The sequence below is a fragment of the Phyllostomus hastatus genome, unplaced genomic scaffold (genome assembly GCF_019186645.2).
Source record: "Phyllostomus hastatus isolate PE091 unplaced genomic scaffold, TTU_PhHast_1.1 phas_contig_551, whole genome shotgun sequence".
NCBI lineage: Eukaryota > Metazoa > Chordata > Mammalia > Chiroptera > Phyllostomidae > Phyllostomus > Phyllostomus hastatus.
This window is the reverse complement of record NW_025333909.1, coordinates 6,328,701-6,355,006: the sequence shown is the minus strand read 5'-3', so window position 1 is coordinate 6,355,006 and position 26,306 is coordinate 6,328,701. Positions and strand designations below refer to the sequence as shown.

Genomic DNA, 26,306 nt, shown 5'->3' with positions numbered 1-26,306 from the left:
ATCTTTCCATTGGAGGAAAGCATGCACCTCTCCAGGGAGAGAAAAGGAGAGTAGCACCTCACAGTACTCACCCATGTGTATGAGAACTCTGAGAAAGATCCTCATGTATATCAGTGAGCTTAAGAAGTGATTAAATACAAATTGACTTCTGGAGGCAGAAAAGGTCTACATAACTACAGAGACCATCTTTATTATTAAAATGTATATTTTTAAATTATAGACGTAAATAACTAGATACCAAGTGCAACATTTTTACAGTGTCTTTGGAGTAAAAACAAAAAGATAAAATAAAAATGAAGTTGCACAAGATTTCTGCTTATGCACCCTTTCAGACCAAGGTAACTTGATTTGTTGTTCCTATGGCAGGTGGCTCTTTTCATGGAATTACAGGTTAATAGAATTAGTTGTTTAAATGAGTAAAAGTGAAAACATATAAAACATATGAATAAAATAATAATTATAATAATGGGAATAATAGTAACATAGAAATCTCCCATATTCAAAATCTGTCTTGTTGGAATAATTACATATATATATATACACATATACATATACATACATATACATATACACACACACACACACTTGGAATCATAACTTAAATAACTTTATATAGAAAATGTGAGCTTATTTATCTTGAATTGTATATTACTATAGCTCAGGATGTTTACTTTTTGTACCCTAATTTTGTTGAACCCAGAGAGTGATAAATGGAGGTTCAGAGAAAAGATTCTCCAAGGAAAGAAGCTCAGAGAGGAAGTTGCTGTCTGGATAGCAGCTGCAGCAGTACTTCTCTCCTAGTTTAGATTTTTCCCTGAAAATCAATTCCAGAGTTGGAAAGCGAAAAGTTAAAAAAGAAAGAAAGCAGAGATCTGAGAAACTGATAGCCATGCTTATAGATACATGTCTTAGAATTTGGCATCCCCATTATGGTAAACCAAGTAGGTGATCACTTACTACATATATAATCTGAAAAACAGTGTTGTAAAACCCACTTCTTCAAAGTATCTTCTCTTGTACTCTGTTTCAGTGTTTTTAATTCCCTTCATTAAAAGTTAGGGATTAATACTTTGAGTTAAGGCTTATTCCCAAGACCTAAAATTTGGATATCCCTGGGAAAATTCATACTAAGCTAACATTAGCACATTAGCATCTTAGTATGAATAAATTGACCAGATTACTGATTTGCAGAACAAAGGAATAAGACAGAAGACAAAACATAATGATGGGGAGGAGGGGTAGATAAAATAAACCAGAGCAATGAATACAAATTCAGATGGATAGGTCTGGGGAGAAAGGGTGGTCATAGCTAACCAGCCTAAGAATACTGGATACTTATCTCCTTGAATGATGTAAATGATCTGCCAGGGCTTTTTGGCTGTCTAATAAGTGGGCTTCAACCTCAACCATTTCTCTAAAAAGTTTAATAATCCCCTGATAATATTTCCCCTCCCCTTTAAAAATGATATGTTTAAAGAGAAAATAATATTTTAATAAAATTGGGTTACTGATCTCACAAAATGACCATAAAAAGAAGAATTCATGCTTATGTGGAAAATAGTAAAAACATATAGTATAGGCAAGACTCTCCCATTCCAAGTACCCACAAATTCTTAATTGTGAACCCATTACAACACTAAATTATATCCAAACACAAATCACTTTAAGGCAAACAGACCAGACATAGTTACTCTTTCTAAAATCACAACACTTATTTAACACATCAAAATATGTACCTTACAATATATAATTAGGAGATAGATACACTATTGCTAGCAGCACATTGTCAGTCTTCTAATAGGGTATTATTTTAATAACAAAGTACAAACAATACCAACACTTGTCCAGAGAAAACATTAGAAAATTTCTATTTATCTTAGATATTCCACCGTTTTCCCTCCCCCAAACATATTAGTATCATAACTGTGTGCCTAAAACAACTCCTTTCTTCTAAATATGATGAAACCGTGGGTTAATTTCCATATTCGTTCCAGATTCACAATAACGTGTGTCTTTATTATATAGTACACATTTTTGAGTAGAGCATTTTTTTAAGTTAGAGCTTTTTGCTAAAACATGTTTTACAGTTTTGAAATGTTTAAGACCTCAGGTTTAATTACTATTCACATCCTGGATCTATTTCCTGATACTAGTACCAAACAGGTAGCAGGCAAGGCATTGTAAAGAGTGTCCAATGCTGCCAAAGTTAATCTTATGCACTTTTTTTAAAAGGTGAAAAAATTGCCTTCTCCAGCTGTAGGGAGGTAGGCTATACCGACCTCAGAATGGTACCACCGAGGCAAAGCTGGACCAGACAAATTACTGAAGACTAGGTCCCACGTGCCTAGTTGCTTTCAAACCCAACTCTGGCTTATGGATGTGGCTTGACAGTTGCCACCTAACTTAAAAGAAGAAATACAATATGGTGAGGCTTTTAAGAGCTCTACCCAACTCCTTTTTCCTCTGATCTAAACTTGGTGATTAATTAGTGCACTACTTATTTCATAGGCTCAAAAAATGCAGTAATCTGTCAGAGGTACTTCAACATCACTCTGGAAGCATAGTGGAAACGGCCTTACAAGGCAGGTACATGCATCTCCAGAGGTGTTCTTCAGAAATAATTTAAGGGAACCAAATTGTGATTGTGACCTATCTGCTGTCTCCTGACTTATAGAGGTAATTTCAGTCACATTGTGTGGACTTTGCAAGCTATCTGCCCTGGGTGGATTCCATATGGCAGCTTACACAGTCATAGAAAGTTATTTTAGGTGAATCTGTTTCTTGTCCTTACTCTTAACATAATACAGGCCCAAGTTCAGATTTTCATTCTATGAAAAGGTGTGACAGATGATGTTTCATATTGACACTGAAATGAAGGAAATAGCTATTTGAGTCTTCAAACCCTAGAGTGTAATCACACATGGGAGATAAAAGTGATCCCATGTTTGTAACACTTTATTTTCACAGAATAATGTATTGTCCATCCTGCTTAAAATATAACCAAAATATGATATTGGAATATAAACTGTAGTTACCAGTATAGACAACTACATTACCTCTAAATACTCAGTGTCCACTGTGACAAACTAAGTGCTTGTGATGACACCAAAGTAATTATCTCTTTGTGTCTTAGGTTCACAGATAAAACTGATGACTCTAGTTGAGAGCATATTTATTTGTACAGGCTGTCACTGAAATTTTATAGTTCAAGTCTTAAAGACTTGGTGACAAATTACTGGATGGACACCAATGATGGTAGAGTATAATGCTCTAAATAGGTTCTGATATAAATATGTGAATTCCTCACATAGGTAAGATAGAACATAACCAAAAAGCTGTGAGTGCTTCCGGTGATTACTTTCCAGTAGCTTGGGGCATTACAAATGTATTCTGATATATTTTCATTTCCAGCCACATTCAGTTTTTTATTTAGCACAATTCAGTTGTCATAGTAGAAGTAGTATGGTTGCTCACAAAGGATTTCACATGGAGTTGGATGCTATCATTCAAATCTTGTCTTGAAAGCCGTCTTCTGAACTCACTAGTGGTGAAGTAATATATGACTGGGTCAAGGCAGGAATTCAAACTAGCAAGACACAGGGCAACAGAATGAAATATCAAAATCACCCTTCTGGCTAGGCAGCTTTTAATTTTGTTGGACTTGACCAGAAAATCTAAAGGAAAACTGAAGTGATAAGGTGCAAAGCAAATTAAGAATACTCCCGCACAAGTTAGAATCATCTTCAAGGCTTTCTTTTTCTCTCCAACGTCTTGAGCCACAGGATATTTATCTTGCAGTGATAAAACAGCCTTCCAGGTACAATATAGGACAATCAGAAGAGGAGTGACAAACCCAATCAACTCACCAATGGTAATCATGGCAACAGACTGGGCCACATTGACATTCCTAGTAGGAAGATCTACAAAGCATTTGGTTCTGTTGCCTGAGGTGTCATCACTGGTTCTCAGGTGAGGAAAGAGCATACAGGCAAGGCAGATGAAGATCCAGCCAGCAATGCTGATGCACAGGTCATATTTCCGTTTGCAGTTACGGAAGCGAAAGGGGTACATGAGAAACCAAAATCGTCGCACACTGATGCAGACCAAGAAATAGATGCTTGCATACATGTTGACATACTTCAGGTAGAAACAGAACATGCAGAGGCCAGACCCAAATGGCCAGTCCTGATTTAAATAGTAGAAGATCCTCAGAGGCAGGGAGAGAATTTGTAGTAAGTCAGCAATGGCTAAGTTTATCATGAATATCACAGCTCGTTTGGTTTCTTTCATATAGCCATAAAATACCCACAAGGCTAATATGTTCCCTATGAAACCTGGCACAAGAATGACAGTGTATGTCACTGCATAGATAAAGTATCGTAAATCTGTAATGTGTCCATCTGGCTCAGCACATGTGTCATTAGTAGGCATTTTTCTTCCCACAGAAACTGTCTTTGCCAAATGGCAGTTCAAAACCTATATTCACAATCAATCTCTGCTCTTTCTTAAAAATTAATTATTGATGGGCTGGACAGGCTGAATATAAAATAACCTCCTTCTTATGTGTAGATCTCAGCCTCTAGATATGATTTTCAAAGAACTATTTGCATGTTTGCTTTGATGTGTCTACAGTAACTGCATGGAAGTCTAATGTGCAAGCACAGATAACAAATTGTTACAATTTTCCCCTTTTTTTTACTCCATCATAAGGCCTTCTGGGACATCACAAAAGTTGATTCTCTCTCATTTGAATCATGAATATGTGATACAGCAATTCTCCTAATTTTCATATGATGATAGCCATCACTTTACAGGTGTTTGGCAGGCTGTTTTTCCTTTTATGGCTCACATAGAAGAAAGGCTTGTATAAGTACTCGGTAGGTCTGCAACTCTTCAGAGATGATCAATGTAGATGCACCACCTTTTCTGGGAGTTTTTCAGTTACGTGTCGAAAGCTAAAAAGTGAAGAAAAAAATTATTGTCTGACACTTTAAAAAAAGCCTATGTGTGGAAAAATCTATTAGTTTACATAGGAAATTCTGATGTGAGTAAGGGTAACATTCCACTGTTTCTACAAGGCAAGAAAGTATAGCTAGGAGGATTCTGAGAGGTAATCTAGCCCTTTACTACTCAAAATATCATCCTGAACCAGCATTACCTGAGAGCTTGTTAGAAATACAGAACAAATACAGAAGAATCCCCTGCCCCACCAGATACCTGCTGAATCAGGATCTGCAGTTTAACAATTACTACAGGTTTTTGTTTTACATAATAACATTTGCAATGCTCTGATTTAAACCATTGCTTCACAAACCCCACCAATTGTCAGGCTCATCTGGGGACATTTTTTAAAAAATAAACCTTTCCATAGATTTCTTGGCATCTCCTCTAGAGATTCTGATTCAATATATAGGATCTGAAACTTGTATTTTTAAAAAACTCCCCAATATGATTCAAATACAGCCAACCCAACATTTCTCTTTGAGCCATTATTGAGGGGCCACTGATTTGATCTATATCCTTCCCAGATGTCTGAGAAGAAGTGGGCAACCAGCCTCTCTTTAATGCTTCTATTTACATGGGTCATTTAGTCACCTCTCAATTATCCAAGACAACAAACCATAGCACCAGTGAAAGAATCAAAATCCCCAGAAAGTTGACTCAGCTGGGTCCATGACCTTTGTTCTGAGGCAAACAAATTTTAGAGTAGGGACTTGGAGAGTTGCCTCAAGGCCACTGAAATCCAGAAGGATTTAACTGACTTTAAAGATATGGGGGAAGAACAAAAATGAAATAGAAATTATGAAACATCCTGCTTTGGATTATAAAACCCATGTGGTTTAAAGTGCTTGATTCAAACTCTGAAGGAATTGTAGTTATTATTTTGACTCTTTTGCCCGTTAAGTAAAAGAGCACTTTTTATTCAGAGATGTGGTGCTCACTGTAATTAAAGGTCTGATGAATACCATGAACTATGCATTCAGGTTAAACGCTTGAGATTTCTCAGATAGGGAAGTAAAGGAAGTATAGAGATGGTGTTGTAAAATACAAGGAAGTACAACTGTAAAGAACTTCAATATTGAAAGTGTGGTTAAAATTAGAGGTCCCTCAGCTGCTAAACTGAAATACTTCTTTAAAATGTTTTCAGAGGTACTGATTATGCTTAGGTGATAGGACAAATTAGGTAGCATACAAAAAAGTGAAAAGCCCTGGATTTTGAACTTCCTTTTAACTATTTATACAAAAGGCATCGCCAACTAATGTCACTGATTAGACATTAGAAATTTACAAATATTTGTCTAGTCAACCTCTACTGAACATCCATTCACTTCTCCTATCATGGCCAATGAGTCTTAAATCTATATCATCTCATCTGAGCCATAGCACTCTTTCCAATTATATGTAAGACCTCTTGCATATTTCATCATCATCTCAAATTCACTATAACTATTAAAGCAAAGTTATCTTTCACTTCCTCTGAGCAAAATGTTATTATCTATGAAGATGTTAGAATTTCCCCAATCAAAATGTGTTTCTGTATTTTAATAAAGGAAAGTAAATTATTAAAAATGCTAGATCATCAAATCATCTAATTTTTAATGCTGCTCTTTGAGACATATTAATTGCAAGTAGAGACTATATTTTTGGATACAGAACCCTGCTGAGCAACCATCTGATCACAAGCCATAGGCAACCACTTGCTCAAAATCCAACTTTATTTTGGAGTTCTGGTTTGGTAAACACTTTAGGAAGCCAAGAAAAAGTAGAATTAGTGCTGCAAGTGACTGAAATCATGCAGGGCTGAACAAGGTGTGTACATATTGGATAGGAAAGAGTAGAACAAATTCTTCTTGATTTTAATCAGTACACATAAAAACCTCAAACTTCTTTTTCAGTTTTGAAAATCTTCAAAGTCAATTAGCTTACAATATTTCCAGTAAACCTGTTCAGCAATTGCCTCAAGGTAAAGAGCTGACTACAGCATAGTCATACAACACTAGAGAAAGTCTTTGCCTGTTTAATTCTTCTAGGGAATTCACCAGTTCTGTCCCACTGAATGTTCCATCAGATTTTTTTTTATTTGAAAGGGCAGTGTTCTACCCATATACCACATTCCTTCAGGCTCCCAACTTCTCTTACTTTTGATACCTTCTATGATTCCCCCATAGACCAACTTCATGAAGGGAGAAAATACCTATGTGCCAACAGGCAATGTAGTTATTGTGAACAGTGGCACTGTTCCAGGAAATTCTTTCATTTAGCTGAGTCAACACATTTCCACTGAGACCTGAAGCCCATTTCCTTTCCAGCAGGTAGTGCATCTTGTTTCTCTGCTCTGAACAGCACTCTTTTAATTACTTGGAGATAACAAGATGGTCATCACTCGACCTCATATCCCCAGTGAATAAGGCCCAGTCACACTGCCATTCCTCAGATATCCTAATTCATAATTATTTCATATCCTGGAGGCTAGGGCACACCAATGGGTTTTCAGGACTGGTAACTCCAGAGGCTATTGAAATCTGTACCAATAATTAACAAGTTCTTTAATACCTACCGACTTCCTTGCTCCTACCACTTACTTAAAAATATGTTCATCAGGTTTTTTTCTTTCACAGATCCCATCTCTCAGGATCTTGATGTCATTCACATGATTTAGAGGTTTCTACTTTTATTATTTCCCTTTTTCTTAAGCATGGTTTCTCAAAATGTGTTCCTGGGGCTAACTGTAGTACATATTAAAATGAAAATCCCAGATGTACTGAATCTTAATTACCAAAGAGTGGAGCCAAGGTGTCTATATTATAACAGTCTTTACAGAGAACCAAATCAGAAAGCATTCAAACCCGAGAGTCCTTGAGTTATAAAGGGCAAGACCAATATCATTTCATTTTGTAAAGCTTCATAGCCAAATTAGATCCTTGCAGGTATTTCCTGTCCTTTCTTATCTTCATTGCCTATGTTCTTAATTTTCCTTCTGCTTAAAATGCCGTACCCCATCTTTACCTATTGAAATCCTGCCTATCCTTCAAAGGCACTATTAAAAAAGTTACCTTCTTCATGAAGCTTTCATTATCCCCTGCCTAGCTGTGACCATACCTACCTGTAAACTCCCATAGTCCTTTTTTTGAAATATCTAACCAATACAATTTGATCAAAAATAGAAGTTAAAGAATAAAAGTAAAAATATACGGAAAACAATAAAATTATCAGTTTTATGAATAATATGATTACATAGCTAGGAAATTCAAAAGAATGAAGAGAAACATTAGTAAAATTAACAAGAAAATTCAATAAGTGGCTGTAAACAAAGTGATATAAGTTTCCTGTATACTAGTATTAAATAATTGAAGTATAATTATATACTCATATCAAATATAAGGTACTTGGTAAAAAAAATGAGAAAGAAATATATGAGATCTATATAAAATAAATTACAAACTTCCTGAAAGTCATAAAGAATATTTCAATAAATTTAAAGCCATGCATTATTTTTGGATAAGAATACAAAATATACAGACTTGAAATTCTTTCCAAACTATTTTAACTTGTAATAAAATGTTGATCAAAACTCTAAAGATATCTTATCTTAATTTGAAAAGATAATTATAATCTTCATAAACATACAAGCAGAAATCAAAGAATTTGGGGGATATTTACATAAAGGAGTTAGTTCACATAAAGGAATGTGCAATGAAGAGAACTAATTGGTAGTTACAAAATAGTCATGGTAATGTGGAGTACCATATGGGGAGTATGGTCAATAATATTGTTATAACTATGTATGGTGCCAGGTGGGTACTGGAAATATCAGAGGGACCACATTGTAAAGTACAGTATGTGATTGGCCACTATGCTGTACATCTCAAACTAATACAAAATAGTGTTGAATGTAAACTGAGATTGAAAGATAACATTTAAAACTTTTTTAAAAGGATCTTAATTGGTATTTTTCTATTACTTGACTATTTGTTCAAGATAATTGGTTGATTGATGTATCTTTCTCTCATTGTTTTCCATAGTACTTTATATTAGAAGTATGTTTCCTTCTTATACTACATCCTACAAAATCATGAATTCCTTACCCGCTAAGAATGTTTTATGTTTTACTTACTTTTATAATCTTCTACCCCCAAAATGTGCAGCTGCTTTGTATGCAGTAGGAACTGAAGTAGATTCAACTCAACTAAGTTTTTGGAACATCTAGAGCAGAACTCAATCTAACAGGATGATGTCTTTTTGTAAACAATTTAATATAGCTCCATGTTGTTTACTATTGTTTAACTCATGATTCATAGTGGATATCAAATACTTAATTATATATAGCTAAAATACTAGAAAAAGTCATAAATAAGTTTTGATAGCACACAGTCTAGAATTACATGTAGCCAGATATCTTGATGTCATTGTCTCCTGCTTTTACCACTCTGGGTGCTTTAATTTTAACTTTTAATTGAAAACACAAGTCACCGTGTACAAAGTTCCATTTTACACATTAAATTTCTAGGATTTTCACTTTGTAGAAGTGATGAGAAAATTATGTTATGTTACAGTAGGAAAACTGCATGTAGTATTTCCTGTTCTCAGTGCTGACATGGCTGTGGGAGTTTTCCGCAGTTTTTCTGAATGTTAACCTTGTGTCTCAGACCAGACATGAGCATTTGAAAAATAAAAGGCGTTCTTAGGAAAGTTATAAGCTTCCAAGATTACATCAAATAAACTAAGGTCGAAGATAATCAGGTCCTTATGGCCCTCTTTACTGTTTTGCAGTCCTTTCCTTGCATTTTTTTTCTTTAAGAATGAGCCTTATCTACTGCTTCATAGGATTAATAGGCCACAAAAGTGGAGATATAAACCAACCTTATGCATTCTGGTTAAAACCAGCAAGAGTAAATTGGAAAATTAAACCAGTCTCTGGGTCCTCACATCTGTGTTGGTCTTGATTTTGAGTGTAGGTAGCTACTTAACGTGGCGTGATTTCAAGAGTTGCCAAAAAAAAAAAAAAACTCATTTAAGAAAAAAGGCTGTAGCCCTGACTGGCATAGCTCAGTGGATTGAGCACAGGCTGCGAACCAAAGTGTCGCAGGTTCGATTCCCAGTCAGGGCACATGCCTGGGTTGCAGGCCATGGCCCCCAGCAACTGCACATTGATGTTTCTCTCTCTCTCTCTTTCTCCCTCCCTTCCCTCTCTAAAAATAAATAAATAAAATCTTTTTAAAAAGAAAGAAAAAAGACTGTAATTGAAGAACAATAATTTTTTTTTAAGAAAAAAGACAGAAGTTCCTTTCCACTTGTTGACTGGGGTTTAAATTCATTTTTCTTATGGATAAGCCTTTTGCTCTACATAGTTTAAGCTTGGAATGCCAGACTCTCACTTTTTAATAAGGTTTTATTTATCTATTTTTTTAGAGAGGGGAAGGGAGGGAGAAAGAGAGGGAGAAAAACGACTGAGGACCTGGCCTACAATCCAGGCATGCGCCTTGACCTGGAATTGAACCATTGACCTTTCAGTTCACAGGACAAAGCCCAATCAACTGAGCCACACCAGCCAGGACAGACTCCCACTTTTAAAGCTGGAATCCGGGAACTTAATCTTGGCCACTTTTCCTGAGTAATGTCAGTACCCTTTACAAACTCAGAAATTCTGGATCATGTGCAATACATCACAGAGCTTCTGCATACTTTGCCTTTCAGCAAGCTCAGTTAGTGTAACAGCTTTTTCTGTTCTTGGTGCTTAATAGTTCGCCTGCCATACTTACTTATGGTTTACTTATATTTAGACCATTTTCTCCACACTATATCATCCCAAACCTATAAAATTTTGTTTTAAGCAACAAAAAGGTAATATGGAACCTCTTCACAGACACTAGGATCTTCAGAAACTGCATAATCCTGACCAAAATGGTTTAAAATTTAATATTTTAAACACTAAAATGCAAGTGGCGAAAAGAAGTGTTTAGCCCTTAGTGATTACACTAAAAATTACCCACAGAATCCTCAATAATTACTCTTAAAATGCTCATAGAACACTTAATACCCCAAGAGAGAGTCAATTAATCTAAAATATGGGGATCTCATTCTTGGATTTTAGGTGACAAATAACAGATTCTGTCGTTAGATCAGGCTTCAAGTCAGACATGGGCAAAGGGTAGAAGACACTGAACACTGCTATACCAGGTGATTGGATATAAGACTCCCCTCATAGAAATTTTGTCTTTGCTAGACCTGTCTTGTTTTCTGGTTCTTTACAGCATGACTTATCTAGTATTCCAACCAAACAGTATTCTGGATGGTTACTTCTCAATCTTCTACCATGTTTTCTGTGCTTGGAAAGTGATCTTATAAGTTATCCAGAGTTTTCTTTGTCCCTTCAAAATGTAAACCTCCCAAGTCCTTGAGTCACAGCTCAAGAAGTGATCACATGCCAGGGACCATTACTGCAGTCCTACACTTCTCTTTCCAGCAGTACAGCCTTCCTGGATTAATAGAAGCAAACCAAGTCTTCTGAAAACTTGACCCTTAGAGGCATCTTTCTGGTTACTGGCACTAAAGTGTCATAAAAAATATGACTGGATGGATTCCTTGACTAATCTTCTACCAGTGATAGAAATTCAATGACAGGCACATGCCTCCTGGTTTAGGTGGAAGCAGGTAGAGTAGCACATCACTTTTAACACAGACTCTTCTTCCTTTGTAAGTCACCATATTTGAGAAAAGAGTTATAACTATAAAGTGTTAGAGCGGGAGGTGTCTGTTGCCTTGGATCTGTCTCCAAAAGCAGGGCTACAGGAATAAAATAGGAAATGTCCTAAACTAACCTCGAAGACTCTAGTGCCAAATCTACTGTACTCATGATTCAAGAACCCAGGTCATGATATATTTACTTGGAAGTCTCTATAGCCCAAGTCTGGAATAATCAATGCTCCAGGTATGAAACATCAAACATCAAATTATTTTGTAGGTTCTTATTAGAACTGTTGTCACATTTCTATGAGATAACATGAAATATATTGATTAAAAGATGGTAAAAATTGAGCCTGTCTGATGAAACCCTTTCTTATGATACCCTCTCTTCTTCCCACACCTATCTTTTAAGTAATAGATTTTCAAAGACCAGGAAATTTTACTCTCCTCTAGGACAAGGCTGAAATGTCTTTTTAAAAATCACAGACCCAATCTAAGTCAAACCTGGGATCATGTCAGATCTTGGAGTTTATTGTATAGGCAATATTTAACTGGAATTTTGCATACTTGTGTTCACTGCATAATGTTCTGTTACTAAATACAGTAATTTTTAATGAGTGGCATTATTTGCTATATTTGGTTCATTTTGATAACTCTTTATTTTACTGGAGTGAATAGTAATGCAATTTAAGATTGGGATATAATCAAGGAGGACTGGACAGGCCACTGTTGTGAGATCTTGTTCTTTGTATTTAAAAGTAGAATATATACCCATTCTTGTGTTTTTTTTTCAGTCTATAGTATGAGTTGAAAAGTATGTATGAAGCTCACAAAATCCCTTTTTACCAAATTTTTTGCAGATGCTCTTACAGAAATACTAAGAGCTTTTACTTTGAGTTGATTCAAAGGACAGGGTAGCAACTTCTACCTAAAATAAATAGGCAAGCAAATAAGAAATCTCACTGGGCAAATGAAAAGTTTTTATACCTTTCCAGTACAGTATCAGTAACATCTAGCAGTATTTCAGAAGGAGGAACAAACATTCATATTTTATCTCTGTTTATAACACTTTGACATGAGTAATGGGCATACTTCCTTTTTATTATGTTAAATAGCATACTTTCTTATTTTAGACTCACATATTTCTGCAGATGTCTTTATCAGATATAGGTTGAAGCATATCATGCACTTGTGCAAAATTCTCTGAGTGTCTACATTGTGATGGACTAAAAATCTGAAATTCAAACCTCTATTTTCTCTTTCTAGCCAGGTCTCCTATACCCCTCCAAAGTCTCTTAGGCTTTTGCAATGCCAGGCTGTTCTTGAATATATCATGTGCTTTTATGTTTCTGCCTTTTATTTTAGTCTGAATGTTTTTTATGTTCTGTTCCCCCATCCCCACCTCCTCACTTTCATAGGAAACTCCTTGATATAAAGGAGAATTTGGATTATCTCATATCCTCCTCCAAGACTTCCTTGAGTCATTCAAATTGAAATTACCTTTCTTTCCTTTGACTTCCCACAGTATATTACTTGTACCTCTATTGTAGCCTGATGTGTATCTTCCTGTCCAATGGTGTAATTAGTTGTGTATATTTCCACTAGATTATTAGTTACCTGAGAGTAGGGACTTTGTCCTAATCATCCATGTATCACTCACAACACTTAGCATAGACCTGTACTAAATAAGTACTCATTAGCAGACATGCAGGAAATATCTGTTAAATAGATAGTACAAATGTCCCAGTATGTTTTCAGAACCATTTTCTAAATGATCTAGTTATGCGTAATTTTTGCAGTATGTCATTTAAAGACTTTTCAAGTTATAAAATCTAAACACATATTTAGTAATTTCTAGCTATTGTTTTAATCATTGAGATTCATCATTGTAAAGCATTTGGAGATTACAGAGGGCACTTTTTGAAGAATATTTCCTTTTTATTTACTAAGAATTACATATTTTTCTTTATAAAATTCTTTTTTCTCAACAAGAAAATTTCCTCTTCATTATTGGTAATCTGCCAATGAATAAAATAAGTGCTCTGAATACCATCCCATTGAACTAATTAAGATTTCCTCCATGGTTTTCCCAAAATAACCACCGCATATTCACTTAAAGTGCTTGGGAATAAAATCAAAGAAATTTCAGAAACAATCAAAGAGAAAACACATCCTTCACGGTAACAGTGGTCCCCACAAGCTTAATGTCCATTTGCCATTTAAAAAATTACCCAACTACAAATTTCCCATATTTATCCTCAGTCAATGATCTAAGGCATAGTACAAGACTCAAACACACACTCCTTGCCTTTTTAAAAGAAATCCGAACTGTTGGGAATATACATTTAAGCAGCCACATTGTATTGTGATGAAAAGAAGTACAAATGAAGGTCAGTTTTAAAGCATATCACCTTCTCACCACACATACACACACCAAAATGGAGGACAGCACAATTCTTTGTGGCAATGTGGTGCTATTTTTAATTTCTCTACCACAGCTTGCTGCCTTCTTATGGCAGGAAATGACAAGTCCTTCCCCCACCATAGTCAGGGGAGTGAGAAAGTACCCAAAAATATGTTAAACAGGCACTTGTCCCCCAAACCTGCAGTTGTAAAAAGATTATCTATATAATTAAATTTACCTGCTGGTTTGTGCACTTTTACTTCTGATACAGTACAAGAGCTTACCTCTCTATGTCATTATCTACACAGAGAGCAAAGCTGGACTTCTGAATGTTTTTAAACCTAGGGGATTAATTTGGCCTAGGGTAAGTCTAGGCATAATTTAGGCATAAGCTTATTATTTACTCATTTCTAATTCCTTTCCCTTAAATGAATTTTGTAAAAAGCTAAAGAAATAAAAGGTGATTTTAATCCCAAACTGGTGACAATATATAACAAGATTTTTTTGAGAGAACAGCACTATTATTTTTTCATTTGTTTTTCAATTATACTTGACATATACTATTGTATTAGTTTTAGACATTGATGTACCTTTGAAACTGATCACCATGATAAATTTAGTACCTGTCTGGCACCATATATAATTATGACAATATTATTGAATATATTTCTTATGCTGTATTTTCAATCCCTATGACTATTTTTAACTGGCAATTTGTTCTTCTTAATCCCTTTTACCTTTTTTGGCCATCTCTCCAACTACTCTCTTATCTGGTGACCATCAATTTGTCCTCTGTAACTATGAGTTTATTTCTGTTCTGGTTGTTCATTTATTTTGTTTCTTAGATTCCATATAAGGCATTTCTTACATCATATGGTATTTGTCTTTCTTTGTCTGACTATTTCACTTATCATAATACCCTCTAGGTCCATCCATGTTGTGGCAAATTACAAGTTTTCATTCTTTTTTAATGCCTAAGTAATATTCCAGCGGATATTACACAGCTGGATAAAAATGGAATTATCAGCAATATTTGCTTAGATTTTGATGGCTCTTTATTTCACTGGAATAACTAAATGACTAGCCACTTCTCAAAATTCAGTTACATTGAGTTCATTGCATTTTCTTCTTGTTTTCTTAGACATTTTATCAAGTGTTATAACAATGACATTTTGCTCAAAGAGATGGCAAAAGGTTCAAATTTAGATGCTCCCCACCCCTTGTATTTACCAACTTAAGTACATGTCAGATACAAAGAGATTGGAGAAATAACTCTTTGACAGTTGGCAGAGCCAATTATTTCAATGGTAGATGTCAGTAACACAGTAATTGATGATATGTGAAATCTGGGTATTTTTTTTAAGATGGCCATTAATGTTGTTAATGCTCTTTATTATTTGTTGTATGATTGACCTCTTATCTATCTATAATCTATCTATCCATCTATCAGTCATTTGGAGAAGGCATCAAAGGTGGGATTATAAGAAGATTAAAACAAATGACTAGCATTCTTAAAGGTAAATTTATCTAAAACTGAGAATGCTCTTCTTTCCCTGTCTTTCCCAATATTGAGAATATCACTGATATCACTAATAAGTTAAACTTTCCAATTTAAAATCTTCTTTAATTCCCCTGCCCCTGCTTCTCTTCTCTGCCTCCTATGCAGGCTGTTACTTGTTTCATATGATCTTTCCTGTACATTGTTCTTATCTACATTATTTTTACCTTAGTTCTAGCTCTGTCTGACTTCCTTAATAACTCTCACAACTGCTCCAACTATGCCATCAACATATCCTACATATCTCATCAAGTTATTCATCACTAAAACAGTCTTCTTCTCCTGAGAGAATGAATAGTATTCTTTACTTGGAACCTCTACATCTCGGAAAAATCACCCAAGAAACACAAAGCAACATAAAACACATACACAAACACATTATCTTTCTGGAATCCATCAATGAGTTGAAATTTTATTATTTTTGTTTTTAAAACTTTTTAATTGTTTATATGTTTAAAAAATTATTTACTATATTTGTTTATTATATGTTTAAAATGTTTTATTACATATATTATATGCATACATAAATGCTGTGGCCAAAAAGCGATTGCCAGCTAATGTTTCCTGGACAAAATCATTTAAACAAATTATAGAGGTATATTTACATTTTTATTAATAAAATGTTTTTATTGTTTTGTTTTGCTTTGCTTTTTTGTTTGTTCGATAGTAGTACTAGAAGTATATTTCTCTTTCTTTTAATTCTGAGGTTGTATCTTGATTAGGGACTTTCATAGCTATTGATAAATTCAAATGCATTTCAATTTCCCCCAATTAATTTGAATTTCATATCACAACAGAAATTCAGGCTCAATCAGCACTTCCATATGTTAATACCTCCAAGGGAGGTATAGTACTTTATTTGAGCCAACCTATAATTACTTTTGACAATAGAAGTATGTCTTTAGCTCTGTAGTCTACTCCATCTATTATTAATCACTAATTCATGACTGTTGCAAGCATAACATGTTCTGGACAGGTGCCTTATTTTTTTTCTCCTTGTTTCACTGAGCTCTCCAACTATACTCATCCTGATTACATCAGGGGGGAAATATCTCAAGTGGTCTTGAAGAGAGGCTCTTTTCATTTTTATGAGAAAATGCAAACAGAAAGAAAGGATGGAGTGACTTAAATTTGGCTTCCAGATATGCATAAACCCTTATACTAAATACTTAATTTAAACATGAGCACTCTGTATTCACATACAGAGCATTGCACTATAAAGAAGTGTATTGTTGAAACCCTGATCTCCTGGTTAGGGATTTATCTGAATGTGACTATCTTCTTCATGTTTAAGTAATCTATGCAGTCATTTTGCTCATGATCTTTTAAACTAAGCTTAAATATTAGACATGCCCCCATTCAGTGGTTAGATATCTAGGTTGGTGCAATGATAATACACTTCTTCTAAGTATAGGCACCCATACAAAGGAACCAAAAGCAAACATAACAAACAATTCTCCTTCTCCAAAATCTACATCCTTCAAATCTGTCCTTAACCTAAGACTCATTGACTTTTTAGCTTACTAATCAGTAAACACTTGCCTAAATGGCATCCCCTTCCTCAACACACACACAAACACACATGTTATTCTCTACTGTATGACCAAAGTGGCCAATATGTGTGTGTATTTGTGTGTGTGTATATGTGTGTGTGTAGTATATGTAATATATGTACATTTATATTTATATTTATATATAAAGTTAAGCATTGAAATCACTGTATAATTTCTAATGTAGACCTACTTTCAAATGGGAATAAAGAATTAGGGTGAGGCGAGTCACACAAAATTTAAGGAGTTGCCAAAGAACTCAGTAATAAAGATACAAATATTTTAGTGCAATATTTTTTAAAGGTCAAAATTAATGCAAATCTATGATAACCATAATATCAAAACAGTAAATAAAGATAAGATCAGTATGACTAATTTTTCCTTTTCCCTCAGGCTCTAATATGACTCACAGGACAGTATTAAATACCACATTCTATCAAATATTCCAGAAATAACAGGCTTTCATCTATAGGATGATACTAATAGACTGTGAAAACCTGGCCATTACCTGGTAATTCATCAAGTGGACAAGCAAATGTGTGACTAATAGCCAGTGATGGCTCTTAGTACTTGCCCAGGGCCCACAGAGTGAAACAGCACCCTTTCGGGGATGATACCAAAACACAGGTCAAGAACATATATTTGACTACTTAACTGTTTTCTCCAGTGCTGGTAGAATTCCTTAATCAGAGCAATAGGGTTTCTTGAGGAAGCCATGGGGAATCTGGCTGGATCAATTTATTCATGCCTGAAAGAACATACAGTAAAAGAACAGTGACCAATTGAATCTTTTTTTATTGTTGCTAAATTTCAGCTGTCCCAAATTTCCCCCTGTTGGTCTCCCCTGCCCTGCCCACCCCTCCTGCTCCCACAGTCAATCCCCACCCTGTTGTCTGTGCCCATGGGTCCTCTATACATGTTCCTTGATGACCCTTCCCCTTTTTCCCCCTTTATTCCCCCCTCCCCTCTGGTCACTGTCAGTTTGACCAATTGAATCTTGAAGGAGATTTTTACAGAGGGCTGGGAAATTGCAACAGGTGGAAGCTGAGATCTCCCAAATGTAATACCATGAGCAAAAGAGAGTATGGAGAGAGTTACACTTAGCCCTTAGTAGTAGCAAAGTAGGATTAATGGGAACTCCTTTACCACTTGACATTTCTTTTTGACTTGTTAGACTTTGGAAAGGGTGAGAAGGTAGAAATATCAGTGGTAGGGTTCACAAGTCATCCCCTGGTCACCAGCAGCTCTTAACTATGATGGGATATCTCAGAAAAATTCCACAATTCTAATCAAATTCACAGCACAGCTGGAGGGTAGAAATTGTCTTTTTCTCAGTTGGGGATCTCTTCTGAGTTCTCACAACTGCAACTGTTTCATGGGTTAGTGAATATACATGGATGGAGACCCAACTGGCCACTGGCTGTCAGCAAAGCTGGTGCTAAGAGGTATATTATCTTCTACACAAAACTGCTGTATAGGTACCCTTGTAATGCTTGTAGATGGCTTCCTATGCGGGGTGACTTAGGGGCATCAAAAAACCACATCTCACTCTTCTCTGCATCACTCTACCCAATGATCTCTTGTACAGGCTTGCCACCTTTCCTGAAATATTCCATTATAAATACAATACTGTAAGGAACTTTGTCTCCAAGAATCTTCTAATAAAATTAAGAACACTACAAGGAAGATTTTTACATTAACCCATTAAATGTAATCCATTACATAGCTAGTTCTCACTATAGAAAGAGGGTGGGATGAAATACAAAGAAAGATACATCTTACTTGGTAAAATAAGGGAAGTACAGGAACCTTGAGGGGGACAGTCATAAGTGGTGCAACATAGTAAGATTACCTGAAAAGCCAGATTTCATCATAAGTGTTGGCAGGGGGTTCTAGAAAGGAGAGAAGGCGGCAAATAAAATAGAAGACAAGCAACCAACATAATAGTTGTCATCTAAACCAATTTGCCTCAAGCTAGTCCTTTCAACAATCTATAAGTCATTTTATTTATTATATTTCATGGATAGGAGTCAGGCAAGTTCAAACAATGAGGTTTGATTTAGGGGTCACTTTACCAACTTCTTTCAGAACAGCTGATACATTCACTAAAGCCATTGTGTTTTACTTGTGTTTTTTGTTTTTGTTTTTGTTTTCAATTCCCAACACAGGTCTCTTGGTAGAAAGCAGGGTATAGAGGAAAAAGCACTGGTCAAAAACATAAGCTTCTAGTCTTAGCCTTATCACTAATTAGTAGTATTACCTGGGGAAAGTCCCTTCTATCTCTGGGCCTCAGTCTCCATCTGCAAAATGAAGTTGGACTAAGTTATCCCTCAGGTTCCTTTGAGTTTTAATAGTCTAAGTCTAGTAGAAAGTTTGAACTAGTAAATTGGCATGATTCTAGATAAAATTTGAAAAAGATATAAAGAAATATGTATCTTTCCTTTCCAATGCTTTATCATCTCAGGTCTGATAAAGAATTCTCATATCATGACCCGAAATGCCTAGTCTTAATATCCAGTCCAAGACCCACAGTCTCAGGAAGACTTTCCTGGTTGGTACAGATTTGGTCCTGTCATGTACCCATTAAAACAGTCCTTTGGGCCAATATGTCTACTTTTAAGCTCAAAACCACTGAGATTTAATAAGTTCATTTATGCCAATGCATTACTGACAGAGAAGTGGAAAGTATTAGCCGAGGCCTTCAAAGATATATGTAGACATTTTCCCAAAAGCCTTATTTTAAGAAATAATGGGAACCATTGCAGACCCAAGCAAAAAGGATCACAGTGATTTGGGAGGAGAGTGAGGGAGATGTTATAAACAGGTTGGATATCTCATATCATACCCTGAAGCCTGCTCAGCGACCTACACATCAACAAGTTCATTTAGAGCATACCTAGTGAGCATGTGGGATGAAATGCTATTTTCATAGGTGAGCCCAAAGTTGTCAATGATTCAATGAGCTTTTTTAATAATGTTTCAATTGCTGGCAGAACTGATTGAGCATTTAAACAAATATTAGACTTCATTAATATTTATTAAATCTTTTTTAAAGATGTTATTTATGTTTAGAGAAGGGAACGGAGGGAGAAAGAAATGGGAAGAAACATCAATGTGTGGTTGCCTCTCAAGTGCCCCCTACTAGGGACCTCGCCCACAACCGAGGCACATGCCCTGACTGGGAATCAAGCCAGGATCCCTTCGGTTTGTAGGTCAGCACTCAATCCACTGAGCCACACCAGCCAGGGCAATATTTATTAAATCATTATTAATAATCTATTAATCTCTTTTGATCTTTGGTTTTTGCAAAGAACATAACTGAGGCCTTGAGAAAGGAAGGAATTCATCCTGAGCTACATATCAATTAATGTCAGAGGGAGGACTAGAATCTAAGTTTTAATTCAAAAGCCTTGTGTTCCTTTGTCCACATCACACATCCTCCCAAGTACATATTCTCTAATATGTATGTGGATAATTCTCTTTCCAATCTATAGTAATATCATTTGGATATAAGCTTTATTTATGCTACAAAATTCTGTGAAATTTCTAAAACATCAGTATACAAATACCTGGAAACAAGTGTCCTTCATTTTCTTTCTGCAATGGCATGGAGGCCAGTGTTTTTACTATGTGCAGAAAAAATCAACACCTATTTTGCCTCTTTCCCACCTCTCTTCCTCACCACCCTCCCTTACATATAGAAACACAGACACACAGAAATTCATTTCCACTGCCATGCAAGACTGGGAGAAAATAACCAAAATGGGACAAATGTTCTTTTTCCTCTCTAGCCCCTTTCCTCTGCTACAGTTTTGTAAACTATCAATCTAGGAGGAAAAATGAAATGATGAGATGAGTAATACCTTGTTGTAAATCAAGTCACTATGCTGGATGTCACTGCAGATAAAAAGAGAGGAGACATGGCCTCTCTCCTTGAAAACCTGTAGACTAGCAGCAGTGATACAACATAAAGGCAAGAGAGAAATGAGTAAAATCAATTGCTAAACTGAGTAAGTCAAATGCTAAGTTCTATAAAAAGCTGCCATATATTTAAGATACAAACCTTAATGTGGCTGGGACAGTCCATCTGGCATTTCTAAAGGCAGTGATTTCACTAATCCATAAAACTCCTACTTCTTCTTCTCATGTACTCAGCTGTAAGCCTTATAACTATTCTGCTCCTTATACGCATTTAAGTTGTAAGCTCAACCAAGCATAATGCTTCAATGTGCTGAAGGAAATCTGGCAAGTGCGAGGCAGGTGCAACTTAAGTTTCCCAGTGTGATTTAAAAGCAATTGCCCATGGCATTTTGCAAATTGTACAGAGGAACTGTGACCAAAGGAATGCAAAGCACCTAATAGGCATTAGTATGGTGATCCATGCCCTCCATGGTGATAGAGAGATGCCCTCAATCACACCACTTTCACTACTAGAGAAACTGAAAAATGAGGAGGCTAACTGCCTTGTTCATGTTTATGCCCCTAGCCAGTCCCAACTTGTGCTTTTTGCACAAATTGAAGCTCAAGCTTGTGACTGGTGCCTGCTAAAAGTATGATTTAAAACACAGTTCAGAAATGGATGTCCCAAGGGCCTTTATTTCCTCTTGGACACTGAAGATAGATAGGGGGTCAGGAGATTGCAGAGAGCAGGAGGACATGGGGAAAATTAACATTATCAGGAGACAATCCTAAAACCTATTCTTGTGTTTGTTTTAGTTTTTAACCCAGATTTCTGTAGCTAGTTGGGTCAGATGGTTATAACACTGAGCTGCTAAACTTAAGTGTGTGAGTTAGATTCTAGTTAATTATCTCTGTAACATAGTCATGCATTGTACTCTGAACCTGAGACAGGTATCCCATATCTCTGAGTTGTTGTTCCTAGAGAAAAAAATGACTCACAAATATATAGTTCTACTCTCTTCTTACCTTTGGTGTGTAACAGCAATTTTGTATATGAAGGATCTCATAATTTCCCCTCCAATTCTGTTGCCATACAGCTAATGTAGAGTGCAGTAGGTGGCCAGTTGATAAGTATAAACATAAATCTATTTCCTCATACCTGTTTAGGAGAGTCTTTATGAACACATTTTTTGGAGCCATTTCCTTGTGTTGATTTTAACTTTCATCTAAAATCACATATTCTCTCCTAGTCTCTCATATAGACTTACATGTAGAATTCAGAAGCTTTGCTCTAATCATAGCATAACAGATATTAGGTTAGGAATATAAATTTTTTTCAAAAGCTCTAATGCCATGACCTTTTTGCATCATATCAACTTATTGTAAATGAAGATCATGACTCCCTAAGACAAAATATATTATTAAGTCACATTCTTCTTCTAAATCCCTATTTTATAGTCATATTTAATATGTTCTAGTTTGTCCTCCCCAAGCAAATAAGCTCCATGAGGGCTGGGGCTATACATTATATAATTCCTACTATTACCCATTCTGTACTAGAAAATAATAAAATACTATAAATATTGGTTAAAGAGAATTAAAATATTTTTACCTGGTGTTGTATGTGTTTTATTGTCCTCTCATTTCCTAGGTCACCCAGACTAAATCTAATAAAAACAGAACCTATTTTTAAACAAGTGCACTTTTGACTCCCTCTATTATAAAATCTCTTGATTCTAAAAAAGAAAAGGATAAAATAGTGAAACGTGACTGTACGATATTGAGACAGCATAGCATGATGAAATGAGCTTTGGCAACAAGCAGAACTGGGTTTCAAAGTCAACAAAGGCAGTTGTGCAACTTTGGGAAAGTTATTCATTTCCTTGACATTGGTTTCCTCATCTATTACCTATAAATGAGGAAATTAAATACAGCTATTGTCAAAATATAAGAGATTTTGCCAAATGCTTAGTACTTCATAAGTATACAATAAATAAGAATCATTATTGTGTTAGAATAGTAATATTAGGAAATCCAAAATCAAAGTTAGAGCCAATATTAGATATGCTCCCAAAACCTGGTGAATCCTAAATTCTCTGTAGCTTATTAGATATTTATTTTTAATTATATTTCATTGATTATGCTATTACAGCTGATTAGATATTTTAAAGCTTTTTCTGGAGTCATTACTAGGAAGATACTCAATTTAGAGTAAGGCATAAGTTCTTTGGGGGAGAAAATCAACAGCTCAGAGATGACCTAAACCTAGTGTTGACCCGCAGCCTGTGGTGAGGAATTTGCCCCTGACTAACATTCACATCTTTAGATTTAAGGAGGATTTGAGAACCACTAAATGTATCTCTAAAAAAAATCTTACCGTGTAATTACAGCACCCAGTATGTAATATGGTTGTATTACAGCACTTAGTGTGTATCAATTTGCATTTTGGGATTTTTTCTGTGGGCACAATAGGAATAATTCTCTCCTATTCTTCCAAGGAAATAGTGCTAAAACCTCCATATCACAGTTTGCTACAGTATCAGCGGCCCTTAGGAACAGCCTAAAGTATGCCCCTGGTACTGAGAGGTTCTCGAGCAATTTCAAAATGACATCTTTTAACATTTCCCAATGAATAATGCATGTATCCCTTAATCCTCAAGCATTGTTATTCAATAAGAAAAAGAGAAATAAGCACTGGCTGAGACATCAAGATATCTAGGTTCTAACCTTTTCTCTGCCACAGATTCACAGAGGTACTTGGCCCAGTCATTTCAACCCTGAGCCTCAGTTTTCCCAATTGTAAAATGAAAACTGTCAATCTATGTCACTTCCCAAAGCATAAAAGAGTCTCAGACCCTTTTTGCCATTGCTGGAGTGGCAGGATTTTAATCTGTTTCTAATCTTTTTTTATTATCTGACTAGGGTTATGGAGACTGAGTCTTGAGACCTGGGACACAAGAGGAACACTTTTGGGTGGTCACTTTAATGGACAAGGGAAACAAGACTATTTTGTGGTCCATTTTCACAGCAATATGTAGTGGTCAGAGAAGGAGTTAAATTCCCTTTTTGGTTCAGGGCATTTGATTGTGCCAAAAGTATCTATGAGAGTAAAGCAAAAAGCATTTCAGCTTACCTAGTACAAATGGTGATAATTGAGTTCGTTCATTCCTAAGAGTCTCTTGGTGGAAATTCAGTGAGGTTTTTGGAGGAGTCAATGTCCTACTTTGTGTTTTTTCACCTTTACAATATTCAGGACCATATTACACTGGCTTCAATGGAATAAATATACTAGATGATTCTTGCCTCACAGAAATATTACTGTAAACACTTAGCAAGGCAAAGCAGTGCATGTGTTCACAAGTGCAAAGAACATTTTCTGTAATTAAAAGAAATACCCTCCCCCTTACACAACCTTCTTCGAAGGCAGCTTTAATGTAATCCAAATATTTGCTAGTATGGCTGACAGAATCTTTCCCTGGGCTTAAAAACTTGAATACTATCTGTAAGATTGATGCTTTTGCCACCACATTTGAGATTTACAGAAAAGAAATACCCCTTGCTGAATGAACCAAAGCTCTCTAACAAATAGTTACTCTGCTAACTGCATAAAATTATAAGCTTTTTCTTCCCTACAAAGATTTGAGCAGTATGAAATGAAGTTCATGCACACCGCTATTGACAACAGAGAAAGGAGCAGGAGAATCATTTGAGATTTAATACTTGGTCATGTTGTACCATGAAAATCCATCCCTTCCTTTTTTATAACCTTTGAATGCTGCTTTTAATACTTATCATGACACTGATAACCTCATCATTGGGTTAAAAGTTAGGAGGAAACTTCCTTAATATTTTTTCTTTGAGCACAAAAGAAAAACAATATGCAAATCAGGAAATAATTTCACTTACATTTTATTAAAGTAACCTAAATCAATTATAAGTATCTAATAATGTCAATTTAACCTAATGTCATTTTATTCATTGTTGATTTTAATGTACTGATTATTTATTTTTATATAGCTTATCTATGAGAAATAGAGCAACTGTGTCTGTTGTTTTTCTTTTTCCTCTCTCTCTCAATATAAATTTTTTTTCTGGATTTCTTTCTTTGAAAGCAGATTCTGTATAGCTAACAATAATTACAATTCACTTTTACAGTAAGAATGTGTAAGTTATACAAGCTGATAAGAACATGCATTCATATTCATAAAGGTCCTGAGATATTACTGCTTTCTTATTTTTTTAAATCAGAGCTCATTTTAAAATAACACAACATAAATTTAACCATTTTAATCACCCAAAAATAAAAATATTAATTTTAAAGAATTATAGCAAAGAGTAGATTTCTAAAAATCTTACATATTCATGCAAGTAACTCTACTTAATAGAGTTGGTTAAATTACAAATGTTCACAGGGCTATCTTATTTAATATGAATTGAGTGAAACATCATGAAAAAACCTCTTCATATCAAACTTACATTTTTCCAAGTTCAAAGTTACCTCCCCTCTCCCATCTCAGGCAACCAACCATATAATTATTTTTGTTTGTGCAAATACCAAGGAAATGACATATGGGGATGGTCCAGGTTCATTATATTCATACCACCCGTAGATCTGACAGGTTACCCAGAATCTGGTGTGAAGAAGCCAATTCCAGATATCAAGGGTAAAAGGCACAGAAAATGCTAATTATTCATTTGAAAAGTAGAACCTACCGTTTTAGTTTCTTTCTGTTTTCTCCATAGGTCTCCAAAGAATTCATTTGACAGCCACTGCAACAAGGACGATACTGATCTGTACATCAATTCCAGCTCCCTGTTCTGAGAACAACCAATCTAATCCCCCTTTACTATCGGGAAAAGAAAAGAAAGAGAGAGAGAGAAAGGGGGAGAAAGAAAGGAGTGAACAAGGGGGAGAAAGAGGAAGTGAGGAAAGAGTAAAACAAAACAAAACAAAACAAAAAAGGAAGCCAAAAGAAAAATAAAGAAAACAAAAGGCAAAAAAAGAAATAAAATTATCAGCATTACCTAATCACTACCATGTTGAAAAACATGGTAGTGAGATGTCAGAGTGAAATATGCAAGCCACTCTGTGCACACTGAACATTTCCGTTTTCCAGAGGGCAGCGTGCTCTCGCTCTCTCTCTCTCTCTCTCTCTCTCTCTCTCTTTCTCTCTCATTAATGATGCAAGGTGCAGGGCTACACTATGGG

At 35.5% G+C, this 26,306-nt stretch overlaps 1 protein-coding gene across 10 annotated transcripts; it reads right to left on the bottom strand.

Moving 5' to 3' along the window:
• Positions 1-243: 243 nt before the first annotated feature.
• GPR174 (G protein-coupled receptor 174) lies at positions 244-26,306 on the bottom strand. Of its 10 annotated transcripts, XM_045847351.1 has the most exons (6): positions 26,123-26,306; positions 25,811-25,867; positions 19,458-19,497; positions 19,050-19,089; positions 17,853-17,945; positions 244-4,955 (listed from the first exon to the last, which is right to left on the bottom strand). In XM_045847351.1, the coding sequence occupies exon 6, from the start codon at positions 4,429-4,431 to the stop codon at positions 3,430-3,432; it is 1,002 nt and encodes a 333-aa protein (XP_045703307.1). In that variant the 5' UTR covers positions 4,432-4,955; positions 17,853-17,945; positions 19,050-19,089; positions 19,458-19,497; positions 25,811-25,867; positions 26,123-26,306; the 3' UTR covers positions 244-3,429. The 10 variants fall into 10 exon arrangements, with proteins under 10 accessions (XP_045703307.1, XP_045703304.1, XP_045703303.1 ...); XM_045847348.1 differs by having other exon boundaries at positions 25,811-26,306; XM_045847347.1 differs by lacking the exon at positions 19,458-19,497 and having other exon boundaries at positions 25,811-25,944.